The sequence below is a fragment of the Leucopleurus acutus genome, assembly GCF_964270905.1.
Source record: "Leucopleurus acutus genome assembly, chromosome: 20".
Taxonomy (NCBI): domain Eukaryota; kingdom Metazoa; phylum Chordata; class Mammalia; order Artiodactyla; family Delphinidae; genus Leucopleurus; species Leucopleurus acutus.
The window spans coordinates 42,702,889-42,714,919 of record NC_139162.1 but is presented as its reverse complement, the minus strand read 5'-3'; the positions used below and the strand labels follow the sequence as shown (position 1 = coordinate 42,714,919).

The 12,031-nt window shown below is 40.9% G+C and overlaps 1 protein-coding gene across 5 annotated transcripts in view; it reads right to left on the bottom strand.

The window, feature by feature from the left end:
* The window catches only part of LSM14A (LSM14A mRNA processing body assembly factor), a 113,477-nt gene extending 104,232 nt beyond the window's left edge, over positions 1 to 9,245 (bottom strand). For 2 of the 5 annotated variants that reach the window (XM_082863114.1, XM_082863112.1), the window contains exon 1: positions 8,954 to 9,244. In XM_082863114.1, coding sequence (XP_082719240.1) covers positions 8,954 to 9,074 — 121 coding nt within the window. In that variant the 5' untranslated portion in view covers positions 9,075 to 9,244. Of the gene's footprint in view, positions 1 to 8,953 lie in introns of all 5 variants that reach the window. The other 3 variants (XM_082863116.1, XM_082863113.1, XM_082863115.1) reach the window with 2 other exon arrangements.
* Between the last annotated feature and the right edge of the window lie 2,786 nt (positions 9,246 to 12,031).

The window sequence follows — 12,031 nt, the reverse complement described above, 5'->3', positions numbered from 1 at the left end:
TTTAGTGTGGTAGGTATCTCTGCTCCCATATGTGCTAAGGTTTCTCCAGAACCTCTAGTTTACCCTCACCAGAGAGCACCAGGGTTGGAAAGGAATGGCTATCCAGTTGTGTAAAATGCAAAAGGGGCTTTGGAAATCTGACCACTGTTGAAACAAATTTCAAGTTAATCTTCCAGTTTTTACCTCTATCTTACCTAATTACTATAGTCCTTGTTTCCATTGCACATAATGATGCCAACTCCTGAGACTTTTAGGAGTTTGGGTGCAAATCAGGTTTACTTCGTGGCTTTACCCACTGCCTACTTAGGCTGCAGCTTTCTAAATACTGCTAAGAAGACATTTAAACGCATCCATTTGTTTTCAGCCTCCAAAATTTTGTGGCTGTTGTCTCCTTTCCAAATCTACTTTGTCCTTTATGGGTTTATGTCTTTAAAAAAAGGCCTTCTCATGTAGTTTTAGTAGGACTTATAAACAGGAAGAAAAAGTAGAAGCATGTCCAATCTGCAGTCTAAATTTAATCTTGACTCTCTAAGCTTGCTTTGTTGGGCATTCTTCCTTGTGGTTGGTTTTTCTATTTTAATCTTCCAAACATATAACCCACAGACAGAGATATAAAAATATTTCTAAGAGCAAATTAATTAATTAAAAATAAATGTATCCAATAGGAATTAAAAAACAAAACAAAAAACACCAGGGTGGAAGAAAAACTAATCTGAGAGTCAGACAGAGAGAGTAAATTTATTAGGTTACAGTAAATTTATTATGGTACAGATGAACCGGTTTGCAAGGCAGAAATAGAGACACAGATGTAGAGAACAAATGTATGGACACCAAGGGGGAAAAGCGGCAGTTGGAGGGGTGGGATGAATTGGGAGATTGGGATTGACATACATACACTAATATGTATAAAATAGATAATAAGAACCTGCTGTATAGCACAGGGAACTCCACTTCACTGTACAGTAGAAACTAACACAGCATTGTAAAACAACTATACCCCAATTTAAAAAAAAAAAAGATTGTTTTTTCAAGATTTACAAGATCCACAGAGAACCACTCAGGAAAAAAACATGCCAGTGTGGCAACGTTTCTTAACTCAAGAATAAAGCTTCCAGAGAGAAAAGTGACTGAGAATCAGACTGGCATCAGCAACACCAGCATGTGAGAACACAACATTCCAATAACTTCAAAGCTCCATAGAAAAAAAATTCTGAATTTGTAACAATATAGCCAGCCAATCAAGTAATCAACAAAAAGATAGGTTCACTAAGAAAATTTTCCACCCACACATCCCCCCACCCTTGCTCTGCAATACTAGGGGAAAAAGAGAGTCAACTAAGAGGTCAACTTGTAAACAAGAAACAGGAATCCCTGAATGTCTCTGAATAGACTGGTGAGAGATAATGGAACAGAGTAAAGTGGTAGAGGTCGTAAGAAGTAAAATTCTGCATATATTTTGAAATTAGAGCTGACAGGATCAGAAACACGTATGAGCTGTGAGAGGCAGAGAAATTAAGGATGACTCAAAGGTTTTTGATCTTACCAACTAAAAGAATAAGTTGTCATTCGATTAGATGGAGAAACAGGTTTGGGACATGCTGAATGGGAGATGCCTAGTAGACATCCTTCCAGGTGGAGATGTTAAGGAGGCAGATGGATATACAAGTCAGGAGTTCAGAGGAGGGGTACAGGTTGGAAATAACAGTAATCTATAGATAGTATTTGAAGTCATGAAGAGAAGAGTCATCAAGAGAAGAGTGCAGATGATAAAATAAGGAAATAACTTGTAAACAACAGAAAAGAAAAAAGAGAGAGGAGAGAGAGAACGAGAGAGTGAAGTTACGAACTAAGCCCTGGCATGCTCCAACATTTGGAGGTTTAGGAGTTGAAGAATCAGCAAAGGAGACTGAGATGCAACCAGTGAGGTATTAGAGAAAACTAGGATAACATCGAGTGAAAAAACTGTTACAAGAAGAGATCAATTGTGCCATATATTGCTGATCAGTCAAGTAGACTGAGAATAGGAACCAACCACTGAATTTAGCAACATGGAAGTCTTTGGTAACCTTAATGTAGACAACTCCTTCAAGGAGTTCTGGTGCAAAGGGAAGGGGAGAAATGGGGCAGTAGATAACAAAGAAGAACTGCATTAAGAGTAGTGCTTTTTTGTTGTTGCTGTTTTTAAGATGGGTGAAATAACAGCATATCTGTGAGTAGACAGGAAGGATCTGGTAGAAAAAGAAAAACTGAATACATAGGAGAGAGAGAGTAGAGAACTGCTAGAGCAATGTCTTTGAATCATCAAGAAGGGATGAAATCTTGCACAAGTGGAAGGGTGGCCTTAGAGAGAACAGTTTATCTATATTGACCAGAGAAAAGGAGAGGTTTGGGGCAGATGCAGGTAACTAGGTACATGTGGGATGAGTTGATAAAAATTCTCTTCTGTTTGCTGTTCTCTTAATTAAATAGGAAGCAAGGTTCACAGGCTGAAAGTGAAGATGGGGGAAGAGGTGGTGGAAGTCTGAGGAAAACAAGGAATGGAATAGTCATGCAGAAAAATGGAACGAATGGACTATGGAAATACAGTATATATATATGGGAAGTAGCCATGACCGCTGGGCTTAGTGAACATAAACGTACAGTGAAATTGGCCAGCATGTCTGTGTTGACACTTGTACAAGAAAGTGGGAGAGGGAAAGGGGGATTGACAGTATATGCTCTGTACTGACTGTAACAACTCCTTGTGGAATTAAAGCAGGAAGTAAAGTTATGAGGGGAGTGTGGGGCAGTGAAAGGTAGTAAGATCAACAGACTATAGACTACAATAGATCTGAATGACTGATGGAGTTGGGGTACCTAGACAAAGATGGAGACAGTGGTTGGAAATAACACTGAGATAGCTACTCTCTGTTAAGCACCTACAATAAAACAGTTAACTTTTTTTTTTTTTTTTGCGGTATGCGGGCCTCTCACTGCTGTGGCCTCACAGGCTCCGGATGCGCAGGCTCAGTGGCCATGGCTCACGGGCCCAGCCGCTCTGCGGCATGTGGGATCTTCCCAGACCGGGGCACGAACCCGTGTCCCCTGCATCAGCAGGCGGACTCTCAACCACTGCGCCACCAGGGAAGCCCAACAGTTAACTTTTGATATTATCTCATTTAATTCTGAGAATGACTCTGAAAGATGGGCGTTATTATCCTTATTTAAAAGATGGAAGTTAAAGCTAACGTTAAATTACTTGTCCAAGGTCAAAGAGCTACTAAGTATTCCAACTGGCCTTTTGGGTCACATTTTCTTTCAGAAACGAACACCTCACAAAACTAGAATAAAATCCTTGTGAATAAAATATTTTACAGACTAACTCACACTTTATCCATTAAAAAAACGTACTTCAAGGATATCCAGTTTTTAAAATGGCTAACTGAAGTATTACTTTAAAGCATCATAGAGAAAATAAAAGGTAAATTGTTTCTATAGAAAACACCTTCTATCATGGAGTAATAAATTCAAGTTAAACTATCTACAGTTACTGCTATTATTACTTTGGCACTGAGTTAAATATAAAATTCTTGCTATGTGTCATGCACAGGTAAGATCTCTTTACTCTTAATATTTCCTTCCTTCTACTATTATTTTCTTCAGGCTTTACGTTGTTTTCTTTACTTCTGATTCAGAAAGTCATGGCTTATTTTACTCCACTGGAAAATGTACAGTTAGTTTTTGGCACTTGACCCGAGACTCCCAGAATTACCAAGAATTTCTGCGGACTATGTATGCAACAACAACAAACTGTTTCCAAGGCTCCGAGTTCTGGCAACCTCACTAAATAGGACGACCAAAAGAAATCGCAGCATTAAGTTTCACTGGATCTTTGCTGTTCTAGGTAGTGATTTTGTGAATTGCTAGATTTGGATCTCCAACTCATGCGAGAATGCAAGAAATCAATAAAGCACTTCACAGGCATTTCATCCATCATACAAAACTCTCCCACTCTCTGAAGTTTATGACTATGTGGCTAATCAACAGTCAAGAAGTAGGTAAGCTATGCCAATGGGCAAGACTTAGCAGATGAGTAAGGAAATAATCCATTGCCAATTTACCCACTTTTATATTCCTCCACCAGTCACTTGATTTTAAAAACAAATCATTTTAAAAGCAGCTGGCTTATATAATCATTCTTCTTCACAAAGTCTCTTTTCCTAATTCAGTGGCAACCTGGTTTTCACTTGAGGGGTATATTATCCAGGTACAGCTAACTAAATATATGTTACATAAGAATTTCATTTAATTTTATTTAAATACTTTTAAAATCTACGTATATAATGCTTATAGGAAATGTAAACTTCCTCCAACTTTGAGATTCTCATAATTAGAAACCTTCAATAACTACAAGTATCCTTTTCATTTATTCAAATATTTACCAAGGGTCTGCTATGTGCCAGGCACTATTCCAGGTACTGAGGATAGAGCAATGAATGAGACAAAACTCTCTGCCTTCACGAAGCTTCCATTCTGTGCGAAATCTCTTAGTATCCAGGATCTAGTATGTGTCTGGGCGTCATATTCACAAACACAGGTGCAAATACAATTGGAAGTATCCCACAAACTATTGATGCATGTCATCACTTTGCAATTCCCTCAAATGTCCTGAACTGATTCTTCTCTTAAATTTTAAATGAAAACTATAATTGAGCTTGAGTCATAAGGTGAAACTCTGTCTCCCCAACAATGTCATTTGAATCATGTCATAAGATTTTTTCCTCTTATATCCCTATTCTCCAAAATTTCTTACTGTTGGGGGAGGGAACATACCTATGTATTTTAATTTTAAAGAGAGATACAATTGTGAACATGGAATTTGGAGATATCCCCAAGAGACTTCTATAAGATTAATAAACTAAAATGCTAATTAACTTCCATTTATTCATTCATTTAATAAATATTCGTTCATCCCAGGAGCTCAGACTCTACGTGGGGAGCGAAGGTGGAGACAATAAACACATGCAAATAAACAAAGATGATTATGTGTAGGTCATGATCAGTATTAGGAAGAAAAAAAACGCAGAGCTATGACAAAGACTATAAGAAACAAACTACAGCCCAGGTTATCTACTAACATACTTAGACCTACATTAAAGTCTTTCTAGGTTGCCTTTAAAACTTCCTGACATTGATTTAGAAGACTGAGTATTAAAGTTCATCAAACTTACCTCAATTTCACTTTATAGAACTAGAGCTAGTCTGTGAAATCTCTAGCAGAAAATAAAAGACATCACCCATTCAGCAGTACCTCTGGGATTGGGCTTTTGATTATATACAGTGTGACCATACAATTTATTATCCAAACTGCAACATTTTCAAGAGAGAAAAGGGATGTTTTAACCATTATGCCAGAATAACAGGCACAAACAAGGACTTTCCACGAGGGCAAACCAGGCCATAGGGTCACCCTAATTACATACTACATCAAGCAGAAATAGTCCAAAATTTCAGGACTATTTTATAGTTCCAGATGGATTTAAATTGTAAGTAACATCCAAGTAAAGAATCTAAATTATAATCTGGATCATATAAGCCAAGTGATGCCCTTACTAAATTTAAAGATTTAAATACCTCACAACATATACAAAATTAATTACAGGCGTATTATAGACCTAAATGCGAAAAGGCAAAATAAAAAAGTTTTGAAAAGATAATCAAAGTAACTCCATGACTTGGGATAGGGAAAAACTCCTTTAAAAAAAAGGAAAAGAAACACTAGCCATAATGGAAAAGAGTGATAAACATGTCTACATTAAAAGAACTTCTATTCACCAAAAGAAACCATTAAATGGGAAAAGATACTTGTAACAGATACATCCAGCAAAGGATTCATATTCTAAATATTGAACTCTAGAAAAAAACATGCAATTCAATAGGAAAATGGGCAAAAGATTTCAAAGGCACTTCACGAAAAGATGAAATCCAAATGACCAAGATATGAAAAGGTGTTCACCTCATTAGTAATCAGGGAGATTAAAACCAGGTACAAATACATACCCACCAGATTGGATAGAACGAAAACATAAAATACCTTATACTAAATATTATTGTTGAAGGATGTGGAACAACTATAACTTTCATATACTGTACTAATAATTGAAATAAAAACTAGTAAACAACTACTTTGGAAAACTGTTTGTCATTATCTAATAAAGACACACAATCCCCATGATCCTGCAATTCAAAGTATACACCATAAAGAAAATTACGTAAACATGCATCAGTAAACTCAAACACAAATGTTCACAAAGGCATTGTTCATAATTGCCAAAAACTGTAAACAATTTAAACAACTGCAGAATATCCAAAACAACTGCAGAAATAAACATATCATATGCATGATGGAATACTATCTCCCAACAAAAGCCAAAATAAATATATACAAGATGATTCCATTTATATAAAGTTCAAACACGGACAAAACTCTATCATTCAGAGATGTAAACTTAAGTGATAAAACTATGAATGTCAGAATAACATTTATATCTAGTTTAAGAGGGTAGTAGTTGATGGGAAGATGCAGGGGGTGGAAGGCTTGTGGGATGTTGACAATGCCTGTCTTACCCTGGATGGTAGTTACAAGGATCTTTGTTTAAAGATCTCTGTTTATCTACTTATCTTTTCAACATGTGTGGTTATATTTCACAATAAGAAAAAAAAAAAAAAACAGCTCCCTAGAGAGGAAAAAAATTAACATCCTAAAAAGAATTCTAAGAATGTTAAAGAGATTAACTCACTCCATAGCTTAAAAACAGTTAACAAGGATCTCTAAATCCAAATACACACTGTATTCTAAACATACAGTATTCTAAAATCCATGAATAAACTTCTGGCTTCAATCTGTTATACTGCCACTCTTCATCCAAATTTTGAAAAAGGTGGAATTTCAGATATCAAATTACTCAATAAGTCATGTAAATTCTAAAATTTTAAGACCAAACACCCCACTTCTAATTTTGAAATTTGAAATAAGTGCCCGGTTGTTGACTGGACAGTTATAAAGTAGTTTTAGATTAGATACCGCTAGGTAGAATAATATCAAGATTTGATAACTCCAATTTTTTGCAAACACAAATTCCCAAACCTCTGTTACACATTAAATAACTCAGATTTCTTAAGAAAAAAGAATATATTATGTATGTGGGGTTAAATATCAAAGCCATAAGTAGAGACATAAATTCAATGATTAAAAAAATATTTTCATTGCTGTACTTATATAACATATTTATCAAGTCATGATAAAAAAGACAAATTATGTTTTGCATATGATTTTAACTATTACAGACTAACAAAATGTTCACTGACCCTAGAAGCTGTTGAAAGGATAATTTGTAAAAATGTGGATCGTTATTAAAATACAGACTTTTTAGGTTCTTGCATAAAAGAGTATACAGATTTTTTTTAAAGACTGAAATGAATACATTAGCAATCTTTACAATGTACAGATTTTTTTCTTTGTGAGGAGTGAAGGAACTGGCAAGACACCTTAAAATTCAGATTAGGTAAAACAATGCCTTTTTAAAAAGCTATTAAACCACTTTAAAGAGAAATACTGTTTTCAGCTTGTATGTGGCTCTCACCAAGAACTGTAGAGGACCTTTTCCACAATTTCACAAAATCATAAAAATTAAAACATTATACAGCTAAATATGCATGCGGGGGGGTCGGTGGGAGGGGAGAGGAAAGAAAATTAAGATAAAATAATTTAAGGCTCCCTACCCAGATATAAGATTTGTCCCAACACGAGTGCTATTAAAAAGGATGTACCAGAGAATCCAAAAAAAATGTCACTAAATACTTGCGTGATACCGCGAAATGACTCTCCTGGGTCAAAGATTAATCTTTTTTAAAAAAATAGATTTAGAAAATATTTTTCCTCTCGCCGTACCTCTCTCCTTACCATGCTATTCATTCTATAACTCTACCATGTGCTGCGAAAATTATCAATACCTTAGTTATCTTGCTTCCCTCTCCTAAGTGTTCCAAAAACTTGTGAGGTTTCTTTCAAGATCAGGAGCTAAAGTTTATTTTCTTCCTGGTTTCCCGGCGGAGCTAAAGCCCAGACGTGTAAACGGAAACAAAACCCAGAAGACTGTGGCGATGCTAAATATTTGGGGGAGAACAGCTTCCTCCCCGACCCCAGAACTCTGTCCCAGGGAGCCTGCACGGGGGTCGGTCAGCGCCCACTGACCACTCAGATCTGCCTTTTGAACAAGGGTCCCGGAAAAAGCTTGAACACTTCTTTCCCCCGAGCTTCCAGAAACAAGGCCGAAACGAGAGCAGCAAACATTTTTAAAGAGATGGTTGCACAACAGGTTTGGAGAAGGATTCCGGTCTAACAGGTAAATACCACACAGGAGACAAGTGGGATGTGATCTGTTCCTTGGTACCAATGGCATTTCGAGACCGTCTGCGTCGCAGAGGAAATCCAAAGTTTGGGCACATCACTTACAGTTCACCTGAGGGATATGCAGCGAATTGAAATTAAGAACGCGAGAAAATGGGTGCCGGAGAATCAACAAATCAGCACTTTAAACTAAGACTAGGCGGAAAAATTCTTTGACTACTCAGGCTTTGTTTGATGCTAAGACCGAATTTCGGAGTTGGAAGACGCGTATCTCCGTGTTCTTCGGCCCGTTCTCGGACTTCAGGGCCGCCGTGCCCGCCCAGCTCCTGGTCCTTAGTCCCCGGATTGAAGGCGCGGACCTTGGGGCAGAAGCCTGGGAGCCCGGGGAAGGCCGCGGCCCGGCCCAGCCCGCGACGCCTGGGCCCGGAAGGAGGGAAGGGGGCGGCCCCGCTCGGGAGGACGGCGGAGGGAGTAGGGAGGGAGCGAGGAGGTCGCGGGCCGAGAGCCGGGCGCAACCCCGAGCGCCCGGCCCGGCTCCACACCCAGAGGCCCGCCCCGGCGTACCTTTGGCGAGAGCTACGGTAGAGTTCTCGGTGTCGATAGTGTAGAGGATGCCCTCGTAGCGGATCTCCGCCTTGGAGATAAGGCTAATCTTGCTGCCGATGTAAGGGGTGCCCCCGCTCATGGCGCCGCCGCCGCCGCCGCCGCTCCCGGCCGCTCGCAGAGAGGCAGATCCCGCGCCGCTGTGGCCGCTCAGCACGCCCGCTTGCTCCGTAGGCGCCTACAGCAGCCGCCTCAGACCCAACATGGCGGCAGCGCCGGCTCCACTACCCTCCCCCAGCCTCCCGCCCTCAAGCCGCGGCGCGGCGGCTGCAGCGGCGGCTGCGGCGGCGGCGGCTGCGGCGGCAGCACCAGCGGCGGCGGCGCGAGGCATGCTGGGCCGGGGAGGCCGCGCTCTCGCGAGACTCGGCCGGCTGTGGGCGGCTTCGGACGCATTGGCAGCCTCAGTAATTCTAGCTTCGCTGCTTGATCTGATCTGTCGCTACCGTGCCCGCGCGGCCTGAGAGGAGATTCACGGAGAGGCCAAGTTCCTCGGGACGCGACGACACTGTGGGCTGGAGTGGCGGCGCGCGCGATCCTCTTGACCTCAGCTGCGGCTTCCGCCATTTCCAGACCCATTGTATCTTGTCCTGAGGCCGGTGTCATTGCAAAAGAGGATCCCTCCACCTGGAAAGTTTCCAACCCGCCTCCAAGCTCCTGGTGAGCCTCTTTAAGACCCAGGCACTTCGTCTTTGAGGCAGCTGCGCCCCTCATGGAACCCTCATGGCCCCATTACAGCATGTTACCTAGCGAGTCTCCCCTCTTCCCTTCGCTGCTCCTGGAGGTGGGATTCTGTCCAGCACTTTCAGATTGCCTCATCCAGGCTCATTGCTTTCAATGCCATTGCACACAGACCAATCCCAAGTGTTTGTCTGCAGTTTTGTTCAGTCCTGTGAACTCTGGATTCATATAAGCCATAGCCTTGTTAACTAAAAAAAAAAAAGCACAACCTAAAGGTTGAGAATTGTGTTTTATTTCGGGATTTTGCTGAGGATTTAAGCCTGGAGACAGCCTCTGATATAGCTCTGAGGGCCTACTGGGAAGAGGTAAGGGAGGAGCCAGGATATATAGGAGTTTTTGAAAAAACGAAAACAAAATAACAACCCAGGTAGCCTAACATCAAAAGATTACTCTTAACTGAAGAAAAACCAGACATCTCAAGTTAATGAATTTACCACCTTTCTATGTACGGGAAGATGTAAGAGTCTGGGCTCATTGAAATCATTCTTTTGATATGCACCTTAACTATCTAGGGTTAGTAAACTGTTTTTCTCCGTCCTGAACCCCCTCAGGGTGCACAGTTGGGGGTGGCTACTGTGACTGACGGCTTGATAGCTGTAAAATCCTTATGTTTACTTATACGGCAGGGGACGTCCACAGCCTCTTCAGCATCAGCATCTCCAGCTGAATGTCGCTAATTGGCAACTTTGTGTGTCCGAAGCCATAATCCCGATTTCCCCTGTAAACCCAACCTTTCCACTCAACTGTTCACGCCCACATCTGTTCTGACTGCAAAATCATGTTCATTTCACATACAGAATATATCCTGAATCTGAGCACTTCTCACCATCTTCACCCCTACCCTACAATAAGCCACCCTTACTCTGGCCAGAATTATTGCAGTAGCCTCCTAAAAGGTCCTTCTACCTTTGCCCGTGTCCCCAATAGTTTATTCTCAACACAGCAGCCAGAGGGATCTTGTTAAAAAATCTAAGTCAGATCATATCCCTCCTCTATTCAATACTCCTCTCCCAAGTGATCTCATATCACACAAAATGAAAGCCAGACTCCTTACTTTGGCCTATAAGGACGTACATGATTTAGTCCCTTGTTACCTCACTTCACCATTCTGTTCTAGCCACTCCTTTTTCACCCAGAACTTTCCCACTTTATTCAGATCTCTACTCAAGTGTCACCTCTAGAGATGACTTTCCTTACTGTTTTGTTTAAAATAATACCACCTAGGACTTCCGTGGCGGTCCAGTGGTTAAGACTCTGTACTTCCACTGCAGGGGGCACGGGTTTGATCCCTGGCTGTGGAACTAAGATCCTGCATGATCCCATATGCTGCATGGTGTGGCCAAAAAAAAAAAAAAGATAAAATAATACCACCGTCAACACTTTACATACCCTTACTCTGCTTGCTTTTTCTTCATATCTCCCTCCAATATCTCTAATTATTTGTGTCTTTCTCCTTCACTAGAATGTAAACGTTTTGAGACAGGGATGTGACTTTGGTCACTGCTATATGATCAGAACCTAGTACAGAGCCTGGAACAGAGGAGCTTTTCAGTAAGTTGGATAAAGGCAGAGCACAGGCAGGATGTCTGGTGAGCTGAGCAAACAAATGGTGAGACGCCTGGCAATAAAGAGAGGGAAGCAGGAGAGAAGACTAGAGGCTGTGTTGGGTCTGGTGCACAATAGCTTCAAAGGAAGGCTGTGAAATACCTGCTTCAGTACAAAGTCCCTGCCAGGGAGTTGAACTCTTATTTCTGTTCTTTCCTCCCCCTTCCAGGCCTGGAACCCAGCTTATCTTCTCATGCTTCTTCAGTGAGCTCATGCTGTTCCATATATAAGCTGATTCCCAAATTTACATCTTCACGCCAGATCTCCTGATTTCCAGGGTCGCACTAACTATGTACTTACTAGATGCAGTTGCTTGGGTGTCCCTCAGGCACTTCCAATTCAACATGTTCAAAATTATCTGCATCTACTCCCCTCCATCCCAAAAATAAACCTGCCCTTTATCCATGCTCCCTGGCCCTATCACTGGCCCCAGGACTCACTCAGGTGTCCAGTCTTGAAACCAGAGTCCTTATCTGGCTACATGTAATCAATCACCAGTCTTGGTGATTCCAGTTTATGTTTTTCAATTCATAGTTTCCTGCACCCTAGGGCACCAGGAACTGTGCATAAATGCAGCTGATCAGTGTGGTAGTCCATAGTGTATTATGCATGTGAATCTCTAACTTAGGTGCTAGAAAAAGGTTGAGAAGGTGACAACTTTCACTACCATTGCTTCTGAAAACCAAAATCTCATGT